The sequence below is a fragment of the Megascapheus bottae genome, chromosome 1 (assembly GCF_031878675.1).
Source record: "Megascapheus bottae isolate mThoBot1 chromosome 1, mThoBot2.hap1, whole genome shotgun sequence".
NCBI lineage: Eukaryota > Metazoa > Chordata > Mammalia > Rodentia > Geomyidae > Megascapheus > Megascapheus bottae.
In genome coordinates this window covers 101,603,152-101,630,056 of record NC_143509.1, presented here as the reverse complement: position 1 = coordinate 101,630,056, position 26,905 = coordinate 101,603,152, and the positions used below count along the sequence as shown (strand labels likewise).

The following is a 26,905-nucleotide window of genomic DNA, read 5'->3' as shown; positions in this document are numbered from 1 at the left end:
CAGGTGACTAGAACTCGTTAGTGGACTGGCACTTTATCAAGCAGTACTTAAGTAGACAGGGCCTCTCTGTTTCAAAGGGCTTTGATGCCACTTGGGTGACCAGAAGTGGGCCTGCTGGGAATGGTGAAGGGCATTTCCGAGTGGGTTGGTGCACGTGTGCTGTCTGCAGTGATTGCTGTAGGCACACATGGCTGCTGTGCACCTGCAGCGTGGCTGGTTCCAGTGTGGTGTTCATGTGCACACGGAGACTCGGAACAAAGCAAAACAAAATAGATCCTACTGAAATCATACTGAAGACATACTGGGTTAAACTGTGGCTGCTTACAAACATATAGTTTCTTTTGGATTTCTTTTGGGCAGTGTTGTTTTCTATTATAACTTGAGTGAGCAGTATAAATTTTTTTAACTTTTTTTTTTTTAAGATATCATGATATGCCAGATGTTATTGACTTTCTTGTACTGCGTCAGTTTTATGATGAAGCAAGACAGAGGAATTGGCAGTCTTGTAAGTCTATCTGTCTGTCTTACTGAATATATAGTGTTAACTGTCTCTCATGTTACCTTCTGGTGGGAATACTCTTCATTGTGATTTATGTAAACATAAAAACACTTGAGAATGAAACTTGAGTTACCAGTGCATAGGACTTAGGGCTTGACCCAAATTCTAGACTTTTTTTTTTTTTTTTTTCCAGTCCTGGGCTTGAGCCCAGGGCCTGAGCACTGTCCTTGGACTTCCTCAAAGCTAGCGCTCTAGCACTTGAGCCACAGCACCACTTCCGTTTTTCTTTCTATGTATGTGGGACCAAGGAATCGAACCCAAGTCTTCATGCATGCCAGGCAAGCACTTTACCACTTAGGCCAAACTCCCAGCTCTCTGGGAGACTTTTTATACATTTGGCAAACATTATTTTGAGTAAGGGCTAGACTTTTAGATCTTCCCATACCATGTCATGTATGGTTATTTTTATGTAATAATGACAGAATTTTACCTATTGTCTTATGATCTAAAAATATGATAGTTGTTATAGTGCCAACCTTAAAATAAACATGAAGTGTAACCATACTTACTGTTGTAATTTTTATTTATTCTGCAGGAAGTTTTATATATACTGTATACTTAATAACTATACTAACAAGTTTATATTGATAATATACATATAGTAAGAGATTTTTGAATTTTCTTACCTTTATTTGTTGCTTCATTTTGCAAACTATAATATAAATTTAGGATGGTCTTTTGAGGACATTGAACAATGAGACTTCACTCATAAGCCATTTTGTTGTTATGTTGTAAGGCTGTTAATCTTAATGTGACTGTAATACTGTTCTTACATTTGTTTTTTTTTTTAATATTTTTTATTGTAATTAATAAAAGGGTTACATGATATTTGCCAGATAGAAGGTGCATTAATTCACATACATTGATACCCTTTCACATGTCTTGGTCCCCATTACACCCCCCCCCCATGTTCTTAACATTTGTTATTACTGAAACTTGTTTGAGAGTGCAGGAAAGTTGGCTCATTTCAAAATAATTCATGTGAAGTGTGTGTGTGTGTGTATGTATTGTGCACATGAGTGCACGCACACACATGCCAGTACTGAGCTCAGGACCTGGGTGGCTTTATGCTCAAGGCTGGCACTCTGCCACTTGAGTCACACCTGCACTTCAGTGTTTTTCCCAGTTATTTGGATATAAGAGTCTTGTGGGTTTCCTGCTTGGGCTGGCTTTGATAGTGATCTTTGGATCTCAGTCTCCTAAGTAGCTAGAATTACAGGCATGAGCCACTGGTGCCTAGCTATCTATACATGTTGATTTCTGTCCTATATAAGTAATGGTATTTATAGATAAAATGGTTGACAAATGTTAACAAAGCCTCCATCTTCTTGATCCTTTCTTTGCTAGGTGACAGATTTCGGTCTATTATTGATGATGCTTGGTGGTTCGGGACGGTGCTCAGTCAAGAACCATATCAGCCACAGTATCCAGATAGTCATTTCCAGTGTTACATTGTGAGGTTTGTATGCTGGTTAAAATGATGGCTTATCAGTCATTGAGAACAGTAGGTCACTGAAGCAGATGTTTCAGGTTCATAAACTCAGAGTGACATCCTGTTTATTTCTTGTTATAATTCTCCTGTCAATTCAAGTTCTGTTTGTTTCTCTGGGAATATGTCTGTAGCCTCCTAACTTTTTATTTATTAAGACTGTCATAATCAGAGTTTGGGACTAACGATTAATGTTAGAGCATTTGTTATCTTCCCATTGGCTATACAGCCTTGGCTGCGGGGCGAAGCCTTCATACTGACTTCCCTTCTTCACTGGATCTGGATCCAGGCTGTCCGGGAGGACGGCTTTCTCCTTTGCTTCCCAGAACACTTGATGCTTTCTATTACCACTGGCCGTGTTTCATAGTTGAGGTCCTTTTGTTTCCTCTCTCTGCTGTGCATGATTTGTTCTCCTAAAAGGCTAACAAGGTTTTGTTGTTTTTGTAAACAGGTGGGACAATACTGAAATGGAAAAACTGAGCCCATGGGACATGGAACCAATTCCTGAAAATGGTATATATTCACCAAATCATGAAGATATTTTAACTTTATTTTACATTTTCGTGTCTTGCCAATGTACATTATAGACATACTAGTGTTCGTCCATGTTTGTTTCAAATTGTTTTAGGAACTCAGAACTTCTTTGTATGAAAAAAGATGATAGAAGTCCCATGTGTGTCTTATTTGTTCCTGACCTCAGATTTGAGCCTTATTCCAGAGTTTATAACCTGTTATCTGCCCAAGAACCCTGCCTTAAACTCTCCTGGGCTTAGGCATATAGCCCTGCTTCCTTTCCTTCATCTTTCCTCTGTTCCCTTGGTCTTCCTTTCTGTGGACTGTCTGCTCTGTTTTAAGCCAAGTACTGCCGCAGCCCTGCTGCCTGGCTCGCTCCATCATCAGCTGTTTACCCTAGCACTGTTTCTTTTTTCTGGCTGCCTTTGATTCTCTCACTTTTCATTTGGCTTTTTTGATTTTAGCTGCGAAGTTATTTCTTTCTTGTTCACCTCAGTCAATATTTGAAAGGGTGCTTTGTCTCTCACTGCTATTTATTTACTGCCAAACTATCCGCTGTTATTAGTGTTTGCCCACCTTAACAGAATTCATTCTAGCTAGCACTGTGGTGCCTGGAGGCCTGTAGTCCTGGCACTGGGAGACAGAGGCAGGTCTCAAGCTGCCCTCTGTCACATCACCATCAATCATTGTCTCAGTTTTATTTTGGAATTCAGAGTTTTTTTGGAAATATCTATTTTCAAAATTTTATAACCGCACTATTAGGATTAATTGATGTCTGTTAGATTTTCTTTTGAGCTTATTTACCAGTAGTGCCTATGTGTATAAGGCAATTTGCAATGTATAAAGCACTTAATAGTCAAACCCCACTCCTTTTTTTTTTTTAACAGTCTTGTAAGAATTTCTCTTTTTATCCACTCAGTCTTATTCTGATGTTGATAATAAATTATTAATTTTACAGACAAAGAAACTAAAGGCTCAGAAAATTTAACTTGTCCAGTAGGGGATTAAGTTCTGATTCAGGATGTTGTCTTTGAGCTTTTGTACTCAGTTTTGTGTTCTGTCACTTGAGTCACAGCTACTATAAAACAACTGCTCCAGAGGCTCACGCGCGCGCGCGCGCGCAGGCGTGTGTGTGTGTGTCCGTGTCCGTCCGTCCGTCCATCCATCCATCCATGTCCATCCATGTCCGTCCATGTCCGTTTCCCCTTAGGAAAGGGCCCTGAAACACATGCAGTGGGTGATGGCATCATTCTCTGTCAGAACTTGAACCTGAGCATTGTACTTTTTCTACTAGGAGTTAAAACAAATTGTGTATTTCATTTATATTCCTTGCAGTTATAGAAATTAGTCATCCCCTGTGTTGAGACTAATTTGCCTGTGTTGCCTTAAAGTTTTAAATGAATTTTTGTATGTGTGTGTAGGGGGTGTTTGAGGCTTGTACTTGGCCTGGACGTTGTCCCTGAGCTCTTCAGCTCAAGGCTACTACCCTACCCTTGAGCCAAGCCCCACTTCCTATTTTCTAGAGGTTAATTAGAGATGAGTCTCAGGTTCTTTTGTGCCCGGGCTGGCTTTGAACCTTGATCCTCAGATCTCAGCCTCCTGAGTAGCTAGGATTACAGGCGTGAGCCACTATGCCCACCTGGTTTAAATGAATTTTCAGCATGTTGTAAAACTTTATAAATTGTTAGGTTACTCTTGAGTTTAGGTTAACCTTTTTGAAATAAAAATGGTTGAGACTGTGATGAAGATACTCTTTTAAGTTTTATTAGGGTGAGTAGGTTGTGTTTGTAACTGAATTGTAGCACTTTGGTAATCTCAAGTGATAATCTGAAAAATGTTGCAAATTTGGGCCAGGTTCTATGGCTCAAACCTGTAATCCCAGGTACTCCAGAAGTAGATTATCAAGATTGAGAATTCAGGACATTCAGGCAAAAAGTTAGTGAGACTACCTTCTCAACAAACCAGGAGGCAAGCTGGTACGTACCACCATCCCAGCCACCTGAGGTAGAGGTAGGAGGAAATGGATCAAAGGCTTGCCTGAGCAAAAAAACAGACTACCTTGTCTAAAAAATAGGAAAGAAGGCTGGAGGTGTGGCTTTTTTTAATTGAGTGTAAGCATTTCACATGTTTTCCCTGCCTGCACAGGCTTTGAAGTAAGGTCCCATCTTCCTGAGTAGCTAGGTTGTGAGCCATTAGCACCTGGCCAACTTTTGCTTCAGTTATAGACCTAACGTAATTTGTGAGCTTTGAGAATTGAATTTTGGCATAGGACACATCAGCACCTTGGGTTGATTGTTCCCCACCTCTTTTTTTTCACTGAAATTAATAGTTGATCCACCTGAAGAATTGGGAGCAAGTGTTTCTGTCACAGCAGATGAGCTAGAGAAATTGCTGTACAAGCCACAGGAAGGTGAATGGGGTCAGAAATCACGAGATGAAGAATGTGACCGGATTATCAGTGGTATAGATCAACTTTTGAATCTTGGTAAGTTTTTTTAGGGTGTAAAGTTTCATTTTTAGATTTTCTATACAATTCCTTTGTTGTATGTATGTATGATTATATCTATATATTTTTGTCAGTTCCAGAGCTTGACCTGGGGCCTCGCTCTTGCTGTTGTGGCCTTCTACCATAGCTGCTTGAGGCCCACAGTCAGCCCCTTTTATAAATACATTTTCAAATAGCATAATTGAAATTGTGGTCTTCCTTTTTTTTTTTTTGGTCAGTAGTGGGACTTGAACTGTGGGCCTGGACACTAACTATGAACTCTTCAGCTCAAGGCTACTGTCCTACCCCTTGAGCCACAGCGCCTATTCCTGTTTTCTGGAGGTTAATTGGAGATAAGACTCTTAACGGACATTAGTACCTAGGCTGGCTTTCAACAGTGATCCTCAGATCTCAGCCTCCTGAGTAGATAGGATCACAGGCGTGAGCTACCAAACCCAGCATGAGGTTGTGTTCTTAATGGCAGTTTGTTTATTGCCTTCTTATTTGACATGTCACTTTGCTCTGTCACCTAAAGATGATGAATTATTATTGACAGACTCTCCTGTCTTCCCTAACAGATATAGCAGCAGCTTTTGCAGGCCCAGTTGATCTGTCTACATATCCAAAGTATTGCACTGTAGTTGCCTACCCAACTGATCTGTACACCATTCGAATGAGACTGAGTAACCGATTTTACAGGTTAGTAGAAAACTGAAAATAGTACACAAAAAGCCCTTTGGCAGTATCAGTTATGGCAAATGAAGAACAGATAGTCAGATTAACCTTTCTCATTTGTATTTCCTTCTTTTGGAAGAAGATGCAGTCCTTAGGTGTTGCTGAGTGAATTTGGAAAGAGCAAGCCATAATGTAAAATGCCTTGCTTCTGTCCTCAATTTCTAGTCCTAGTCCTGTGTTCTTATTAGATTATATTATGTAGGTAAATACTGTTTCTTATTTGTATATTTAAGTTTCAACTTAACTTTTTTTTTTTTTGGCTAGTTCTTGGGCTTTAACTGAGGGCCTGGGTGCTGTCCTTGGACTTTCTGAAGGCTAGAGCTCTACCACTTGAGCCACAGCACCACTTCTGGCTTTTTCTGTGTAGTACCTAGGAATCGAACCCAGGTCTTTATGCCACTAGGCCAAACTCGTGGCCCCAAATTCCTACTTAGCTCTTGATTTAATTAGATAAGGGTATGCCAGTGATGTGACTTTGACCCAGAAAGGTTACTTGACGAGGCATTTATTGACTTTTATCTTCGGCTTCTGGAGCACTGGCTAGTCTCAAATGTCCTGTAGTGATTTTTATAGCAATTAATTTATTTTTGTACACCTGCATTATTATAAGAACTTAACAATTTTAGAGACAGTTCACAGTTGCTCTCCTTTATAACTCTGTCATTATACACTGCACTGTGTATGCGAGTGAGAAACCTGTTTGGATGTTTACAGTCACACTGACTCTAGTTCATTGACTTATAAGGTGGAAAAGAAAGCATGTGTGTGTGTGGCGTGTGGTGTGTGCTGCTGCTTTCTGCGGTTCTGTGCCACTGTGGTTATCACAGTAGGCCTGAAGTTGAGGGGACTCTGGAAGGCAATTCACTGTACCACATCAGTGGTTCTAGAGCGTGTGCTGCTCATGTCATTAAAATGCATGTTCTCTGATATGCTTGTTTTCTATTTTTCTTTTAGTCTAAGCCCTAAATTGTTTACTTGCTTTTGAAGGAGACTATCTGCATTAATTTGGGAAGTCCGATACATAGAACACAATGCCCGAACATTTAATGAACCAGAAAGCGTAATTGCAAGATCAGCTAAAAAGATAACTGACCAACTTTTAAAATTTATTAAGTAAGTGATCTCAGATTACCTGTTACATAAAAGTTGACTGCATATCATGTTTTTAGAATTGTCTACGTTTTTTTTTTACTTCTTGAATAATACCCATTAAAATTTTACTTTAGGTGACATCTCTTTATGAACTGAATTACAATTTTAGTTTTAAAAAAAAAAGGAGAAACGCATTTACTTTTTCTGCTTGTAAAACATTGGAGTGATTTTTTTCTTGTAGAGTGCCACATGTCTCTCACCCAGACCCTCCTTTTATATAGCACACCTATGAAATATGAGTATTAGCCTCTATTAAGGAAGTTGTAGGGTTTCCTTGGACTTTTATTTATTTATTATTTTTTTTATTTTTTTGTGGATCATGGGGCTTGAACTCTGGACCTGAGTGCTCTTCAGCTCAAGGCTACTAGCTGTTCTACCCCTGGGCCTGGGCGTTGTTCCTGAGCTCTTCAGCTCAAGGCTTCCACCCTACCCCTTGAGCCACAGGCCCGGCCCACTTTGAGTTTTCTAGTGATTAATTGGAAAAAGAGTATCACTGTCTTTTGTGCCGGGCTGGCTTTGAACTGCAATCCTCAGATCTCAGCCTCCTGAGTAGGTAGGATTACAGGTGTGAGCTACTAAGTCCAGTGACATTTGATAATTTTTATGCTAATGTATTTTTTTGTTTGTTTCTAAAGATCCAGTTGCATTTCTTTTTTCTTTCGTTTTTGTTTTTCTGCCGGGTCTGGGACTTGAACTCAAGGCCTGAGCACTGTACCACTTGATCCACAGCACCACTTCCAGCTTTTTTTCTTTTTTCTGTGTATGTGGTACTAGGGAATCCAACCCAGGGCTTCATGCATGCTAGGCAAGCACTTTTACCACTAGACCACATTCTGAGCCCCCTTGTATTCTTTGTCATCTTTTCTCTGTTCCTCACTGTACCTTGATGTTTTCCTCAGAGTTACGCTCTTACTTTGCAGACAGCATTTAATTTGTGACTTGCTAGTATTTTCTGATGATTCTATAAGAATGTATAATGAATATTCCCCGTATTCCTTGCATTGGGAAATGAGCTTGGAATAAAATGAAGATTGAGGTAGCAGTTGTGACCTGAGTTCTAGAATGGTTTCAGTGCATGGTCTTTGGGAAATTATGCAGATAAATCAGTTTTCAGTGTCCTTATGTCCAGAATGGTATGCCAGAGAAAATAATGCAGATAATGCCATCATTTTTTACACCTATGCCCAAACTGGAAAACAGCTGCCTTCTTAGCTTTCCTGAGTTAATTCTATCTGGTCTATCCAGGTCTTCCCCTGAGTCATCTTTACTACTTCAGGAAACTCCACATCTTCTGTGTGAACATTCTGTGAGGGTCAGGCCTTCACTTTAATGTCTTCTTCTTTCTTTCCTTCCTTCCTCTGTCTCCAGGACTTCACTTTTTTTTTTGCGGGGGGTTGGGGGGAAGCACTGTCAGTCTTGAACTCTTGGCCTGGGCCCTGTCCCTGAGCTCTTTAGCTCACGGCTAGTGCTCTACCACTTGAGCCATAGCACCACTTCCGATTTTCTGGTGGTTATTTGGAGATAAGAGTATCATGGACTTCAGTGCCCGGGCTGTCTTTGAACCCTGCTCCTCAGATCTCAGCCCCCTGAGTAGGATTACAGGCCTGAGCCACCAGCACCTGATTAAAACTTCACTCTTTGTAGAGGAGCCGATTCAGGGGTTCCTTGACCTGAGTGAGGCTATTAGTAGTGACAGCTTAATTTTTTTTTCCCTTCTTCCAGTCCTGAGGCTTAAACTCGGTGCTTGCATGCTGGCACAGACTGCTAGCTACTGCTTTGAGCCCAGTTCTGTTTCTTGCTTTCTGTTGTGTTAATGGAAGATAAGAGTTTTAGGAGCTTTCTGCCCAGGCTGGCTTCAAACCACAATCCTTAGATCTCAGCCTCATACACAGCTAGGATTGTGGGCATGAGCCGCCAGTGCTGGTGACAACTTGGAATTTTTGTAAAAAGGTCTTTATTAGGGTAGTGCCATTGCTCATGTCTGTAATCCTAGCTATTCAGCAGGTGGAGATGGGGAGGATTGTGGTTTAAGAAGTCCATTCTAGGAAAAATAAATGAGATACCATCTCAACAAGCAAGCTGGGTGTGGTGGGGCATGTTATTATCTTCCAGCTGTTTAACAGGCTGGAGGTAGGAGAATCTCTATATGAGACCACTCCTGGATAAAAATTCAAGACCTTATTTGAATAAATAACAGAGAAGGGCTAGGGATGTGAGTCAAGGGTGAGTGTTCCTGCCTTGTAAGGGCAGGGCCCTGAATTCAAACCCCTATCCCCTAAAATAAAACACAACCAAAACCCAGCAGTATTCTAGATTTGGATTTTCACATTACCTCTGTGGAGGGCTGGGACAAAATCTGATACAGTTCTTTAGGAATGTGAATCTAAGGGAGCTGTTTATATTTTGATATGTAGTTTGAATTCTTGGCAATAGTGACCACATGTACATACTGTTAATGTAAATGTTTGCCTTCTTTTAGGAATCAAGACTGTACAAATATCTCAGAACTGTCTAACACATCTGAAAATGATGAGCAAAATGCTGATGATTTGGTAAGAAGCTTGTCCGTTTTATCATTACTTTTGTTAAATGTTTAACAGGTCTTGCTAAATAACAGCTGTTGGGCTGAGAGCTGGGTTAAGGTGATAGAACACTTGCCCAGTAAGTATGGGGTTTGTCTTCAAAACCCCAAAACAACTAACAGACAATGTACAGAGTGTGCAGACAATTCTCTTTTGGAATTTTTTTTGTGCCAGTCTTGAGGCTTGAACTCAGGGCCTTAGCACTGTCCTTGGGCTTTCTCAATGCTGGTGCTCTACCACTTGAGCCTCAGCACCACTTTTGGCTTTTTCTGTGTATGTGGTACCAAGGAATTGAACCCGGATCTTCGTGCATGCTAGGCAAGCACTCTACCACTAGACCAAACTCCTTTCCCCATGTATGTATGTATGTACGTATGTACGTATGTATGTATGTATGTACGTACGTATGTAGTCGGTCGTGGGACTTGAACTCTGGATCTGGACTCTGTCCCAGCTCAAGGCTACCACCCTACCCCTTGAGTCACAGCACCACTTCCGGTTTTCTGGTAGTTAATTGGAGATAAGAGTCTCACTGACTTTAGTGCCCAGGCTGGCTTTGAGCCGTGATCCTCAGATTTCAGCCTCCTGATTAGCTAGGATTATAGACCTGAGCCACCACTCCTGGGTGGGTTTTTTTTTTTGAATGGCCATAATGTCTGAGCTCATGGACAACTGGCAGAGTTGTTGTGTGATTCTATTTTATACAGAATAACGCTCTGAATAGACACAAGACATGATCTATATAGAAAATGCAATGTTAACTTCTGCATAAAATCCTACTCTGGTTTACTGATTTTATTTGCCATGTAGATGGGAATAAAACTATATGCATTGGTTTAAAAAAAAAAAAAAGAAGGGAAGAAGAAGATATACAGAATCCTAGATCCAGGAAGTTAGGAAACTAGGTATTATGGGTAGAAAGCAGAATGTAAACAGTGCACTTGGGTAAAACAACTTTACAGTTTTATATTTCTGTGTAGTAGGGTTGGTGGTTGCTGCTTTTATCTTATCTATTTATTTGTTTGTTTGTTTATATTGGTCGTGGAACTTGAATTCTGGACCTGTGTTCAGCTCAAGGCTGGACTACCCTTTAAGCCACAGTGCCATTTCCAGTTTTCTGGTCATTAATTGGAGATAAGAGTCTCAGGAACTTTTTTTAGTTCCCAGGCTGTCTTTGAACTGTGATCCTCAGATCTGAGACTCCTGAGTAGGATTACAGGTGTGAGCCATCGTGCCTGGCTTGTTGTTGTTTTGGTACTGATCTTGGGGCTTGAATTTAGGGCCTGGGCATTTTCCCTGAACTCTTGCTCAAGGTACCTCTTAAGCCACAGCTATACTTCCAGGTTTTTTTTTTTTTTTTTTTTTTTAATGAGATAAGAATCTCAAGGACTGCCCCAGTGAGCTTCAAACCAGGATCCTCAGACTGAATCTGAGAAGGCTGACTTCCTGGTAGCTAGGATTATAGGCATGAGCTACCAGCACCTGCTGGTAAGAATCATTGCAAAAGAGGCTGGTGAGTAGCTATAGTTTTGAAGTTTGGAATCAAGGAATGGGAGAAAGGTTAAGAATAGTTAAGATTGGTGAGACGGTGAGATCTAGAAGATGGACGGTGAAAGCCATTCTGGGTAGAAAAATCTGTGAGACTCCATCTCCAGTTAGTCAGCAAAACGATGGGCTGAAGTGGTACATTGCCAGTCAGCCTAGCAACGAAGTTGAGCAAATGCAAGACCCTGCCTGATAAAACCTCAGTATGAGCAGGGTGATGTAAGATTTTTATATTTCTATTAAAGAGTATTAATTGTAGTCATATGATGTTTTGTTTTATTTCTAGGATGATAGTGATCTTCCTAAAACATCTTCTGGGAAAAGGAGAGTAAGTTTCTTTGTACAACTAACTTTTATGCTCCGTGTTTTGTTTTAAAAACAAAGTTGTAATATGTATACGTTGAATATTATGTAGAAGAAAGGAATTGCTACTAGACATGGTAAATAGGAAATGTGTAAGGGAAGATTGGCATTTGGATTGTCAGAGTGAGAGGGCTAGGCTGCTCTGGACAATCATCTGGCCCATATGGAGGAAGGAGCCAGATTCTGAGTGCCAAGTGACTTGTTTCTGGTTGTTACCTGGGAGATGATGCTATACTGAAATCCTGGGATGCCATTTAGACTTAGGTAGAGGTAGCTTCTGGGATATAGTAGGGAGAATTCCAGAGGATATTGAATAGAAAGGGGGATGAATTAGATCTGATTCTGAGATCTGAGAGTTCCATGAAGCTTGGTCACTTAGTTAAGGGTTGGTTGGTTCTCCACCTGAGCAAATGGGAAAGGAAAGCAAGATCTTACAAGGAGACAGTTAACTATGATTTGGTGACTTAGTCTTTTGTAAAAATGAGGATCTGTTGGGATGATCAGGTTTGAGGCATAATGGAAAACAAGTTTTGAAAACTGGGTAATTAAATTTGGGTGTAATTAGCCCAGCTTCTAATAGGTTAACTAAAAGGATTTTCATAAGAAAATGGCAAAACATTTAAAAATTTAAATGTCAGTTTAAATTTCATCCAGTGCTTCTTAAGTTTGAGCTTACTAAAAAAAAAAAAAAAAAAAAATCAAGCCGGACCACAGTTGCCCACGCCTGTAATCCCAGCTACTTAGGAGAGTGAGATCTGAAGCCAGTCCGGGCACTGAATGTGAGACTTTTATCTCCAGTTAACCACTAGAAAATGGGAAGTAGAGCTGGGGCACAAAAGGGTTGTAGCCATGATCTGAAGAGCTCAGGGACAACTCCCAGGACAAGGGATAGGGCTGTAGCCTTGAGCTGAAGAACTCAGGGACAGTGCCCAGGCCCAGAGTTCAAGTCCCATGACCGACCCTCCTCCTCCCCTGAAAAATGCCAGTCTCCTTTCACTATGCTTGGTCTAAATAACTGAGCATCCAAGACTTGAGTGTCATCTGACTTCGTCATTTTCATATAACTTCATTTCTGAACTCAGATGTACTGAGTTATATAAATTTCTTTGTTGTATCTCTTACATGAAATGCCAAACTTAGTTGCTTTAAACAGTTAAAAAATGTACTGTCCTATAGATGTGTGGATCAGAAATCTGATATGGGCATTTCTGGGGTACAGTCATAGTGTTGGCTTGGCTAGTAGCTTTAATGGGAGCTCTTTATCTCTAGCTTCTCCAGGCTGCCTTTCCCCTTGGGGCAGGCAACCTTCTTTTATACTCAAGCCAGCAGTGTGATGTCTGACATAACCCTGTCTCCCTCTTATAAAGATCTTGTTACAACAGTGGGCCCATATGGTATAATTTTCCTACCTTCAAGTCTATATCCTTAATTCCATCTACAAAGTTCTTTATCTCTGTGAGGATGTTCTAAGGATTGTGGTATTGATATCTTCAGTAGGGCTGTTACTTGCCTGCCATATTATAGGATGCAGGGCTTCATAGTCTGTGAAAACAGTTTTATATGCTTTGCAGCGTTGGTAAAGTAGCTGTTGAGTGGACATTGTGTCCTGTTCAGAGTGTGCTCTTCATAGATCACCATGTAGCTTTTCTCAGATGGACAGGTTATATTGAAATGGGTTAAAAAGCATTTTTAAAATTGATTCTGTAGGGATGGATTTAAGAGCAACATGTGGCATGATAAACATTGTGACGTAGGACAGTTTGTAATGACACAGTTATAGAACACAGTAAAGAGGGCTCTGTTGCATTTTTTTTTAACCATAGTATCTATGTGTTCTTGGTTTTTTTTCCCCTATAAAACTTTTTAATATTATGAATGTATTTTTAGGTCCATGACTGGAAAAAAAGGAGCAACAAAGCTACCAGCTATATTGAAAGCAGCTGGGAGAAACAGTGTAAGGAGCTAGTGAACTTAATTTTTCAGTGTGAAGATTCTGAGCCATTTAGACAACCTGTTGATTTGGTTGAATATCCAGTAAGTTTCCATTGTTTGAATGTCTGGGAATTTTCTTGTTTTGTGAAGAGCAGATGAGGGCAGAGGTATTTAAATGAAGCCTTAGAGAGTAGAAACTATAACAATACATAGATTATAAGAAGCCTGGAATTTGCTAAAGAGACTAAAGCAGAAATTAAAAAATCATCTGTGTTCTATTACCAAAAGACATTAATAATGAAATATTTCTTTGTACTTTGCCTTTATATCTGGATCTATGTTAGCTTTTATGTTAATTTTTTTCTCCCATCACTAACTTAACTGTGGGAGTATAAACAAGAACAATGGTTTAAAAATGGTTATTTCTTGTCAATACTATGTAGGCTCAACACTAGGAAAAACAAAAATCGGGACAGTTTCATTCGTATAAAGCAACTGGAATGTTTTCTTCAATTCTCTATCTTGACTTCCCCCAACAAAAAAAAAGAAAAAAGAGAATGATAACACAGGTTTACTGTAGGAAACTCGGGAATCACTGAAGCGTATGAAGCAGGACATTGATATTTTGGAATAATACTCTTTATACTTTGCTTTTGTATTTAAGTCTGTTTTTAGTTTTTTATTTTCATTTTTTTGTGGGTCATGGGGCTTGAACTCGGCTTGGGCTCTGTCCCTGAGCTCTTTAGCTCAAGGCTACCACCCTACCGTTGAGCCAAGTCTCACTTCCCTTTTCTAGAGGTTAATTAGAGATAAGAGTCTCAGGTCCTTTTGTGCCTGGGCTGGCTTTGAACCTTGATCCTCAGATCTCAGCCTCCTGAGTAGCGAAGATTACAGGTATAATCTTAGCCACCACACACCCGGCTCTGAGTCTGTTTTTAATCATTATTAACTCTTAAAGTCTCTCGCTTTTTCTTTTCCTTTTGTCATTTTGAGTATTTTCAAGATGTTATGTATTTGATTTTAAAGGCAAGAAATTCATCTATGAATTACTTTTAAAACCTAGGACTACCGAGATATTATAGATACTCCAATGGATTTTGGCACAGTGAGGGAAACTCTAGAAGCGGGAAATTATGACAACCCTTCGGAATTTTGCAAAGACGTCCGCTTGGTATTTAGCAATGCAAAGGCATATACACCAAACAAGAGATCAAAGGTAATTAAAAATATTTCCATTATTTTCAAGTACTTGTACAAAGGAGTTGATCATTCCCCAAAGCAGCTTATGAACCCAAGTGTGTCTTGACTAATGTAAGTGGTTTGTTAATGAAAGTGAGCACCCATGTGTGTCCTTCCCACTGGCTGGTAGAGGCTGAAGACATGTTTAAAGGGAAGTGGATCGTGAAAATGGCTGTGATGGACAAAGCTGCTTCTGCCTCATAGTTTCTTTCTTAATAATGCTCCTTATCATAATCTGCTGAAATTTCCTGCTCAGGTGAAGTGTGGTTAGAATAAAGGTACCTTCAGGAAATGAGCAATTCCCCAGGTACCGGTCATTGTCTTGAGGGAAGAAGTTTTATCCTCATAGATCCTTGGCAGCAGGCAGCAGGACACACTCTGCAGCCCAGACCCTGGGAAGGAGGATGTTCACACAGAACACAGAGGAGAGGTACTCAGTGTAGGGCCGTTCAGGAATGGTTAGTGTGAATAATGTCACCATTTCAGCATGCTTTGGATATAATTGTCAGATACTTTATAGACTCATTTGTTTGTTGACAGCACATTAGAAATGTATACTAGTCATGTATCTCATGTACTATTGGACTTTCAAGTTATCTGGTGTTGAGTATCTTTTCCAACCACTGATATGCACAATACATTAGCTACATATAGCTACATTGGCTATAACATTAGCTGCACTTTCAGGGACAAACAGGGATGAATACAGGCTACCCCTGCCAATTATACAGATGTACCAGAAGGTAGTATAGGAATAATTTCAGTGATGTAAAAAGAGTTAGTGTTATTATAGAAATCATTATTTTAAAAATTGTTGAAATAAGAAAATATGTACAATCACCCCCACACATACTTGTATCAGTTATATGTAAGGGTATTTCACTGTTACATTTCCACACACTATATTGCAACCAATCTCTGTTGCTGCTGCTTTGAGGAAAAGGTCCAGGGAGTGGGATGTATTTTCTTAGATTGGATACACAGCATCTCTGTAGGTAACATGTATGAACTTAGTCCTGTTTGGCAGTATAGTCAAGTTGCAATCACAGATGGTGGAAATGCACTCTTGTTCCCCTGGCCCAAGCAATTGCTGCTCTTGTGCGGCGAAATAACAGCTTTAAAACCAAGCAACTGGGCCGGGAGTTTGGCCTACTGGTAGAGTGCTTGCCTAGCATGCACAAAGACTTGGGTTAAATTCCTTGGTACCATATACATAGAAAAAGTTGGAAGTGGTGCTATGGCTCAAGTGGTAGAGCACTAGCCTTGAGAAAGCCCAAGGACAGTGCTCAGGTCCTGAGTTCAAGTTCCAGGAATGGCCAAAAAAAAAAAAAAACCCAAAACCAAAACAAAACCAGGCAACTTCCACAAGAGCTTTAGGAGACGTGCATGGCTTGGGCATGTAGGCATGAGAGAGTAGAAAAGAATGTTAAAGTCTATTAACATGTAGACCTAAGTCCTGGATTGTAGACCTTACAGAGCTACTTTACTTAGAATTGCTTTCTCTACATCAGAAAGCTATGTGTTTGAAATGTTCTGTTTCTTCACAGATGTCTATGAAGGATAGGGCTGGAAATAGGAAAATGGTGATAGGATATAGTGCGCACGGTAGCCTTGAGCTGAAGAGAAGAGCTTGGGGACAGTGCCCAGGCCCAGAGTTCAAGCCCCATGACCCACAAAAATTAAAAAAAAAAAAAAAAATATATATATATATATATATATGTATGTATTGCACATAGTCATAAAGGGATCCTGAAGAGTACTGTGGAAGATCTTTTCTAATTCTTGTTTTGCTCATACATCCATGCAGATCTACAGTATGACCTTGCGATTATCTGCCTTATTTGAGGAAAAAATGAAGAAGATCTCCTCTGATTTTAAAATTGGTCAAAAATTCAATGCAAAAGTTCGACGAAGCCAGAGATTCAGACAAAGGCAAAATTATAATGGTGTCATACAGACCAACAAACGTGTCAGGTATATTGCTTCCTATGTAATCCGATTTTAATTTATAATCATACTGCTTTTTTGATTTGATTATGTTAGAAGTTCTTGATGTTTTTAGATACATATACACACAAATATATAAATAAAACAAAAACCTAGTAACAGTTTTTTTTTAATTGTTGGGGTGATATACAGAGGAGTTACAGTTACATTCATCAGGTAGTGGGTACATTTCTTCTTGAACTTTGTTACCCCTTTTCTTGTTTTTCTCCAACTCTCTCTCCCCCTAGTTACAGGTTCTTAAAGTTTGAAAGTATTTTTGTCAATACTGAGTAGTTAGACTAACTTGTAATTATATAAATGTTTAGATCTTTAATGAAAATAGTAGATTTAAAAGATATTTGTCTTTTGCATAAGAAATGGCTTTTAAAATGCAGAGTAAAGCAATTACTCTGTGGTCTTTTCAGTATATAATTCTGGGAGAGCAAGTGTTTATTAGCTGTAATTTACCTTATACAAGTGAGGATTAGTCCTAAGGAGGAAATATGAAATGAACAGGATATTCCATTTCTCAGTAAGTTTGTATTTATAGTCTATTTCCCTTTACTGTACAGATTGCATGAATATCCAATCTCCAGTATGATGTATAATTTGTTTCTTGTGTGTGCTCTGAATCTGCAGTGTATCTGAAGTGGGGTTAACTGTCTTCTGCTCTGATCTCAGCAGTCAGTGTCTAGTTAATACTAGTCAATAATTGTGGGAGTTTTTTTGGATGGGTCATGGGGTTTGATTGTGGGCTTGAGTGCTGTCCCTAAGCTCTTCAGCTCTAGGGTACTGCCCTACCCCTTTAGCCACAGAGCCACTTTCGGTTTTCTGGTAGTTAATTGGCGATAAGAGTCTCAGGAACTTTTGTGTCTGGGCTGGCTTTGACCTGCAATCCTCAGATCTCAGCCTCCTGCGTAGCTAGGATTACAGGTGTGAGCCACTGGCATCTGACCCAGATAATACTGTTTTTCCCTCAATACATATAGATCCCTTCCTCTGCCTTTATGTTATAGTTGTCATATGGCTTACATTCTCTCTCCCCTGCCAGTTGTGGTGCTTGAACTCAGGGCCTGGGTGCTGCCTTCAAACCTCTTTTATTCAAGGCTAGTGCTCTACCACTTGAACTGCAGCACCACTTCTGACTTTGCCTGAATAGTTTATTGGAGATAAGAGTCCCACAGACTTTTCTGCCCAGGCTGTCTTTGAATTTCCATCCTCAAATCTCAGTCTCCTGAGTAGCTAGGATTACAGGTGTGAGCCACCAGCGCTCAGCTGGATCACATCTTTATATGTCATGTTTTATATAGCTATCTCAAGAATTTAAAAAAAAACCACAAACTTTTATATTGTTTTTGAGGCTTACACTTGACTTACCTTTCCTAGTTAGAAAAGTTTTGATTTGAGTGTGGTATCTTTTTCAAAAATTTTTGGCCTGAAGACTTCTTTTAAAATTACTTGTAAGGTAGACATGCTAGCAGTGAATTCTTTTGTTTTTCTATTGAAGAATCCTTTTGCTGCATATAAAAATTGTATTTGTCACTTTGTCAGCATTTTGAAATATTTTGTCTCACTGTTTCTGAAGAGAAACTTCTATTTAATCTTACTGAGATTCCCTAGAGGGAGGGAGAGGGAAAGAGGAGTGTGTGTCTGTTACCATTCTTCCTAGATATGAATACTTCCCTTCTCCTTTCTCCTTCCCTATTTCTTTTGCAGTACTGGAGTTCTTGTTTGTTTTTTTGCCAGTCCTGGGGCTTGAACTCAGGGCCTGAGCACTTGGGTTTCTCAAGGCTAGAGCTCTGTAGGTGTTTTCTTTGGGGAGAGGTTGGAGGGAGCACTGGGGATTGAACTAAAGGTTTCAAATTTGCTAGACAGGCAGTCTTGAGCCACTTCTCCAGTCCTTTTTTACAATGGTTATTTTTAAGTTAAAGTCTTGCTGTATTCCTGGCTAAGATCCTAAAGTATTCAACGTGTATCTGGTACTTGGGTCATTTATTCATTACACTAACTTTGAATAGAAGTTAGCTAAAATAAGGGAAAGGAAATATAATCCATATTAGATTTTAGTAGTAAACGTCTTAATATCTTGATCATAAAATTACCCTTAGATTAGTGAAAAATAGACTTTTATCTCCTTATTCTCAGAACCATTTTTGTTTATTTTAATAAATACTATTTTTTTCTTTATACTTTAATCAGAAATATCAAGCAGAAGCAGTTAAAATCTCAGACAAAACTCTTTCCTGAGGTGGCAGACTCTCCTTCACCGTTGACCTCTAGTAGAGCACTTCATTCTGGAAGCCGAGAGGCAAGTGCTGGGTTGTCTTCAGGGGCAATGTCTTCTGGTGACTCCTCTGACTCTGCTGCATCCTCAGAACGAATAAGAAGAAATCGACCTGTTACCCTCAGGAGTGGCTCTGTGCTATCTGGTGAGCAGCAGAACATTGAAAACACATGGCAGTTGTGGTGGGGACAGGAGACAAAATGACAAAAACATGGAACTTCCAAAAGAGACAAGATAGAGCCCTTAGACTGATATTTAATAAGAACTGTATTGGCAAATGCTATTACTACATTTTATGCAAATTTGAATCTTCATGAATTTACGTGGAGTGGTTTTGGTGGCTTGGGATTCATTAAGTGGTATTGAAAAAATACACTTATAAATATAAGCTTGGGATGGGGAGTGAGCTACAGGACATGCTATGGAGATGATCAGACAAGCTGATAGAACCCTGTGCATTTATAGAGTAACATTTTCAAACATTTGTGGCAGAGTGATTGAAATTGGGACCTGGATTTGGTAAGCAGGGAGAAAAACCATGGAATGGACAATGTTCATGGGAAGGGTTCTTTAGGGAGACATGAGAAAGAGTGTGTTAACAGGCAGAGATTGCATCCATATTATAGAGCTTTGCTGAGCCTTGCTGCAGATAATTGGTTACTTAATACACGGTTCCATGTCAAATGAGTGTTTCTTTCAGGAAGATTAGCCAATTGGGTAATGATACATGAGGAAAGGGAAGAGTGAAGGAAAAGAGGTATGGAATTGATAGGAACAATCTCCAAGCAAGATTTACGAACAATCTCCAAGCAGGATTACAGTTTGGTGTACAAGTAGGAGAATTTTAGAATTAATTGTCTTCATTATATTTTTTCCTAGAAAGTGAAACAGAAGATTCCTCAGCTACCTCCTCATCCTCGTCAGCTTCTGATAGTTCTGAGGAAAGCAAAGTGAATTCAAGAGTTCATGATGCTTTGCGCAGTGGGCTATCACGAGGCAGCAATTTCAGGGTGACCAGAACTAGAGCTGCTCAAATAAAAACTGGTAAGAGACTCGGCTACCATTCATGTAAGCAAAAAATATGGTGATATTCCTCGAGGTATTTTTGTGCTCCTATTAGGAAAAATAGACTTGGAAAAGGAGACACACTGCTGCAACAACTGCCTATTGAAGAAATCCAAGAAGAACAAAGGTAGAACAGGAAACCAAGTTGGAGGCTGAGAAGCTGAAAGTTCAGGACCTTAAAGATTAGGGTCTCTCCATTCCCCGAACAGACACTCTAGATGAATGTTAAGCTCTTTGCTCAGAGGTTCTCACTCTTGGTGATCAGGGACTGTGTCACTGACGGAGACTCAGCTACCAGTGGGCAGGTTGTTTAACATCTACACGTGACCAAATGTGACTAAATTTGGAAAGGAACTTTATTATGGCATTAAAAAATAAGGAAAATCACACACAAAAAATAAGATTATTCAGAAAATGTATCATGTCTGAGGGATGGGTGTAATTCAGAAAATGTATCATGTCTGAGGGATGGGTGTACCTGGGAGTTAGAGTCCAATTTGGGCGAGAGAGAGAGAGGGGGGGGGGGAGGGAGGGAGAGAGAGAGAGAGAGAGAGAGAGAGGGAGAGAGAGAGAGACGGGGGGGAGGGGGGAGAGAGAGAGAGAGACTGAGACTCAATAAACTAAACTATTCAGGGGAAAAACCAAAACCAGATGTGATACTGTGGCTCAAGTGATAGAGTACAGCCTTGAGCAAATGAAGCTCAGGGAAGTGTCCTAGCCTAGAATTTAAGCCCCAGGACTGGCAAAGGAAAAAAGAAAACCTGTCTAATTTATTGTTATTTTTTTCCTAGGCTCTATTTCTTTAGAAAATGGATGTGGCAGAAAAGCTACTCGAAAGAGAGTGTATTCAAGTGATTCTGACAACAATTCATTAGAGACTGGTGAAGTTCTAAAAGCCCGAGCTGGAAACAACCGCAAAGTCCTCCGGAAGTGTGCTGCTGTGGCTGCTAGTAAGATAAAGCTCATGAGTGACGTAGAAGAGGATTCCAGGTCGGAGAATTCATGCTCTGGGCGGAAGCTTCCTCATCGAAATGCTTCTGCAGTGGCTCGCAAGAAGTTGTTATACAATTCTGAAGACGATCGGAGTCTAAAGTCAGAAATTGAAGAAGAACAAAAAGGTGAAAACGAGCCATTGCTGGTGTCCAGTTCTCATGCGGCCCAGAAGATTGTTAGTGAATCTGAACATGGAGATTCAGAGTCAGAAAGCGATTTACGGGTAGCCCGGAAAAACTGGCATGCTAATGGCTTAAAGTCCCATACTCAGGCAACTTGTAAAACAAAGTTTCCTGAAATAGAGTCTTCTGAGGAAGACTCTGGAAGTCGTGATTCAGACAGTGAACACAACAGAATTGCTGGTCCTTCAACATCTGAGCAGAAGACTCAGACAGAGGGAGTCTCAGAGGAAGCAGAATCTGAACCAGGAGACAGTGTGTTTCGCAAGAATGTAAATTACTTTAAGAAGGCAAAAATCTTGAGTGATTCAGAAGACTCAGAAGAGCAACATGGAGAAGATGCTAGATGTCATGAGATGAGCTCAGTTTCAGGGAACTTGAAGAATGAGCCTGCTGCTGTGCCTCAGTCTTTCTTAGATCACGTGTCTGAAACTGAGACAGATGACAGTGAAACAAAAGAAAAACCACATAGTTTTAAGAAAGGTAATTCAAAATATTTTCCTTGGTTCACTCATTTTATATACCAATCTTCCTTTGTTGCTCACATCAATGTTTTTCCCATGGGAAACTTTGTCCTGTGTATCACTCATTAGCTTTAGTAGAGGGGATGGACTGACAGGGACAGCAGAAGACAAGCACCCATACCAGCAATCAGTGACAGCTTGTTCTTTAAAGACAGTGGACTGGCTAAATGTAAGGAAGGTTATCACAGTAGCTGTTTCTTCGTGTGTGTGTGTGTGTGTGTGTGTGTGTGTGTGAGTGTGAGTGTGTGAGTGTGTGTGTGCATGTACGTGCACGCGTGTGTATGTGTATGTGTTTATGTGTGTCTAGCACTCTACTACTAGAGCCTTAGCTTTGCTTCCGCCTGTTCAATGGTTAATTGGAGATAAGAGTCTTAGAGACTTTCCTCGTGGACTGGCATGGGACCATAGTCTTCAGATCTCAGCCTCCTGAGTAGCTCAGATGAGTGAGCTCCTGTCGCCTGGCTTCCAGCAGTGCTTAGACAGGAAACGTCTAGGTACTTTGTATTGTTCATTAGGTGGTTTCTTAACTCCAGAGCACAGTGGTGAAGTGGTGGCTGAGTTAACATCACACTACTGGTAATGGGGATTGGCTTAAAAAAAAAAACAGAAGTGAAAGTTGAAGAAGAGAGCAGTGTGATTGGAATCGGCGGCCTTAAAAGTGGGATGAGATAAGGCGAGGAGGGATTCGTAGGTATTCCTTAGCCCAGTGGCAGACACTATCGGTGTTCATGAGTAGCTTTATGAGCAGGGGTGTTGCTGCTGGCAGTAGCCTTGGAGTTGGGAAACTCACCTTATAGAGTGAGTGGTGTGGATTTCCATATTTAAGTCATTTCAAAGGTTGAACAATTGTTTTAGAAGTAATTACTACCTTATCACATTTCTTTAAAAAAAACTTATTAATTTTTAGATTCTACACCAGAAGATGATGGACAAAGCAGAAAGGTTTCCAGGAAAAGAATGTGCCTCAGGGGCTCAGAGAGCAGTTCAAAGGCCACTAAGAAATCCTCAAAAGCCAAAGCAGGTCCTCTAAGGACCACTGGAAGCTGCACCACTGTGGCTGCCAGCAAGGGGCCGCTTGTGAGCAGCACAGAAGGTGCCAGCCTAGAAAATGTGTATCCTAGAAGGACAAGGAAAAAGCCTCTCCGTTTTGCTTGTACCACTGCTAAGAAGGCCCTGAGTGGTTATGAGAAAGCTGGGGACTGTGAAGGGCCAAGTGAACAGTCTGCGTGTGACAGACTGTTAGTAGGTCAGCCCGCTGAGCCTGACTCAGAGGACAGTACGAAGAGTGTTGGCCATTCTGTAAATGGAGACTCGGATTCTGAAGGTGTTCCGAATCCAGTGCCTAAAGGCAGGCATGCCAGTACTCGCAGTGTAAGTGTACATTCTGAAACAGTTTCTTCTGTTGGGTTTTCAACGGCAGACTCCAGAAGCCATGCTTTAAGAAAGAGCGGGAGGAATAGCTTTCCTTCGGAGGCAGCAAAAGCTCCTGTAGAGAATAACTTTGAAGAAGACCTGAACTATGGGCTCCGTAGATGGAATGGCAGAAGACTCAGGACCTATGGAAAGGCTCCTTTCAGGAAAACGGACGCCGTCCACAATCCACCGGCAGCGGCAGAAGGGGAAGTCAAAAGAAAAAGATTGCATTCTGAGTCAGAAAAGGCAAACATGTCAGAACACACTGGGAGTTCAAAGTGTGGACCCAACACCAGCCCCAAGTCATCCGACGTGGACTCCACTGTTAACTCAGATAATGACTGCACCGACAATACGAAAACCAAAAGGAGGAAAACAAAAGGAAAAGCAAAAGTAGTTAGAAAAGGTAAAAGTTTTACAAGTAACACACCTAAACCCATGAGACGGCCGAGACAGAGCAAGCGTCCTAGGCTGAGTGTGGACGATGACGACTGGGAGGATATGGACTGTGCAAAATCTAAGAGAGTTCTTCGTCGCTCCAAAATAAAAACGAGAAATCAGGGTAGACGGACCGTGAGGTACCACGATGGGGATGATGAGAAAAGCTTAGAAACCGTGCTAGAGCTGAAGGAGTGCACCTTATGACCATGAGGGAAAGCCAGTTCATTTAAAAGGAAGTGGACTGGACTTGATGGCAAAAGCTGGCTGATAAGATGAGTTTGTCTTACAATTCAGGGAATATATTTATATTTTTCTATGAAAAGTTATGAATGTGACTAAATCATGACTGTTATTTTTATTTGCACTTGCTGGTTTTTGTAGCAGCATTCAGTACAGGTGCCAAAATATGCTTCGTTTTGGGGGCAGATGTACTCTGACAGTATTTGACTACATATAGGAAGCGTTTGACACATGTTAAACACTAGACACATTGGTCATCAAAACCAGAGAGCATTACGTCATAGTAGCCAGTGTCCTGCAGGGTTTTTTTTTTGTTTGTTTGTTTTTTCTTCTGAGTTACTGCAGAGCTGGTAGCTTCTAACCCGCACCCTATCAGTAGGTAAACAACTTCATGTTACCTGTGTTTACAGATTCTTCATACATGTATGTATACTGACTTAATAATCATGGAAGTGCAGCCATGATTAGTAGGTCAGGTACCTATCACTTTCCCCCCCCTTTCTTTATCTACTTGAGTGGAATGCATTATACTAGATTTGGTCATTTTCATTGAAGTGGTTTCTAAGTTGCTTTCTAAATGCTGTTGGCTCTTTTTCTTTTACAAGGGACATATGATCACTTTTATTTTATAAACTTGAATTTATAAAGTTCTGATAAATTATTTTTAATGTTTTGAATGCTTATTTAAATCTCTAAGGCCAGGGGATAGTTAGCATTTTCTTTTAGATTGTACACTAACAAAATGTTACATAAATTTTTTTTGTTTCTAGTTTCCATTGTAAGGGGCTTAACCAAAATCTTGCTCTTCCATAATTTTACTCTGAAATAGAGGAGTTTGTGTGCCTTAGATGTAGAGAAAGTATGTTCTTTAATAGAGTGTACAGGGCTAAAATTAAATATTTAAGTTATATGTAGATTTCTCCTTTTGTATTAAAGTTGTAGAATGGAGTTTTGTTAAAGAGTGCAATTGCAAATCTTACCTAGATAGAATAGTTAAATGTCTTTCTTTGTCTCTTTGAGCTTCATTGGTGCCAGGTGCAATTCCAAGCGACCTTTGCTTAGGTGGCAAAATGTGTCTTTATCATATTCATGCCTTCTCATCCAAATAAGACACTCTTACCCATTTGAAGTGAAACTTTATCACTTCATCCCATGTACCATAGTACACCTGTTTTTGAGCCAAACATTTTCACTTGATGAGTTATTCAACTCCAGACAGTATAGGTGGCCATTCCTAGCATTTGTCCCCGAATGGTTTACATATTTGGTAGATAAAGGCTATGTTACATTATCTATACTTTTAAGTTATTTGTTGGACTTAGTTGTGTTTGGTTTTAGACAGAATTCACGCTTTTCTCCTGTGTTTCCTTGAGGTGGCATACAAGCAGAATCACGTGTCAGTGTTAAGAGAGTGTTCTTACATAGTAGTTATCTACTCCACTGGACGTGGTAGCAGGGACTTAGTCCTTCTGTGCCAACGCAAGGGAAGCGGGCAGGTATTTGGTCATTGCCAGTGGAAATAGACTAAGTACCTGCCCCTCATCTGGTGGTTTAGAGAACTCTGTCCCACCACAAAGTCAAAGAGCTACTGCTTTTCTTCTTTGACCCCCTGTTAAGTATCCAGTACACAGATTGATCCCGGACAGTTGTCTTTGCTGACCTAAAAGATGCACAGGATGCCTTCTATCTCCCTAATTTTAAGAACTAATATAGGTTAGTTATCAGAGCCATTAATTTACTTAAGCTCTCTGTTTTATATCTGTTCTCAGGGTTATAATTCCATGTTTACCATCTACAAAAAGTACCAAAAACCCATACGTAAATACGAAGTACACTCATCTGGTAGTATATAAATTCTTTTCTAAACCGAGGACAGTTTGAGCTTCACCAGTAGAACTGTTCTGTCTTTGGATAGAGTTAGTTGGTTGGCTGCTCAGTCACTGATTTTTCTTTTTGTCCAAAATGGTTAGACCTTTGTGTGTAGAAGCTGTGTTTTGGTTCTCTCAGAAAGCAAGAATTTGTCTGGTGACTTGAGAAGTGTGATGACCGTGGTGGCCTCTCCACTTGAGATACTTCTCAAATTTAAGTGCTTATGGAAAAAAGCATTTTCTATTTTTTGTTTTGTTTTGTTATGGTGCTATTCCTGACGTGAAGTTTGAAGATGTGACACACTCCTAAGTACCATTAAGGACAATTAATAAATACTAGTTGAAATGTTTACATTGAGCGCTAGCACATGTTTGACTTCTTTCTACTGACGAGATAAGCAGGGACTTGGTGCACAAATGCACTTTAGTGTTTAGGATCAGTGTACGTTTTTCTTGAGAAAAAGACAAAGGGTTAACAAAGTGAATGTGAACTGGTCCAGAAATAAGTGCTATTGCTTTCCATTGCACTTGAAGTCATTTGATGGTGTTTATGAAAAATAATTTACTTTCCATGCTGGCTGTATGTCCAAAGTCTATGATTTTATTCATTTATGATTTTTTTAAAAAAGGTTTTGAAGTATTCGGATGTGATGTTTACTTTCTTTGAAAGATTAATTTTACCGAGCGTATTAAGAAAAAGATTTTGAACATTTAAAAGATGAGGTTTGAAAAGTATCTTTACCCCACATCCCACTTATTTAACAGAGTGTTCTGACAATGTGTAGTGACTTCTGTCTGAATAAAAGGAACATTTGTCCCATTTTCAGATAACTTGTAGGTTGGTTGTTACGTTTCTTAAAGTGATCACATTATTTCTCATTGTAATACTTGAAGGAATGAAAGCAGCTGTTAGGCTCATCTTCTGAGCCACAACACAGAGAGCTTCTTTCCACAAAGTACAGTTGTGTCTGAAGAGGAAACTACTGTTCACTAAAAAAGGCATTTTAGAACCTAGAAGTACAAATGGAAAAAGGAGGCTATTCAACAGACCCAGAAGTAAAAATTCGTACCAGGACACTGGGTGCACGCTGCATTTGTTCCTAGTACCTCTTGTTAGCCTTTTATCCCCTACAGAACAATCAACACAGAATTTATTTATCTTTGTTATATATCATTACAAAATTAAATTGGTCCAGGTATCAGTGTCTCATGCCTATAATCCTGGCTACTCAGGAGGCTGAGATCTGAGGGTCTTGGTTTGAAGCCTGCCTGAATAGGAAAGTTAGTAAGGCTCTTATCTCCAATAAACCAGCAAAAA

General features: G+C 40.0%; 1 protein-coding gene across 2 annotated transcripts in view; it reads left to right on the top strand.

The window, feature by feature from the left end:
• The window catches only part of Brwd1 (bromodomain and WD repeat domain containing 1), a 91,068-nt gene that overhangs the window by 56,415 nt on the left and 7,748 nt on the right, over positions 1-26,905 (top strand). The window contains exons 27-41 of one of the 2 annotated variants that reach the window (XM_090349338.1): positions 423-505; positions 1,907-2,018; positions 2,500-2,561; positions 4,891-5,046; positions 5,625-5,745; positions 6,769-6,894; positions 9,413-9,485; positions 11,347-11,388; positions 13,311-13,457; positions 14,419-14,571; positions 16,402-16,568; positions 18,780-19,009; positions 19,744-19,908; positions 20,721-21,584; positions 22,533-23,444. In XM_090349338.1, coding sequence (XP_090205464.1) covers positions 423-505; positions 1,907-2,018; positions 2,500-2,561; positions 4,891-5,046; positions 5,625-5,745; positions 6,769-6,894; positions 9,413-9,485; positions 11,347-11,388; positions 13,311-13,457; positions 14,419-14,571; positions 16,402-16,568; positions 18,780-19,009; positions 19,744-19,908; positions 20,721-21,584; positions 22,533-23,444 — 3,413 coding nt within the window. Of the gene's footprint in view, positions 1-422; positions 506-1,906; positions 2,019-2,499; positions 2,562-4,890; positions 5,047-5,624; positions 5,746-6,768; positions 6,895-9,412; positions 9,486-11,346; positions 11,389-13,310; positions 13,458-14,418; positions 14,572-16,401; positions 16,569-18,779; positions 19,010-19,743; positions 19,909-20,720; positions 21,585-22,532; positions 25,946-26,905 lie in introns of those variants that run through there. The other variant, XM_090349346.1, reaches the window with a different exon arrangement.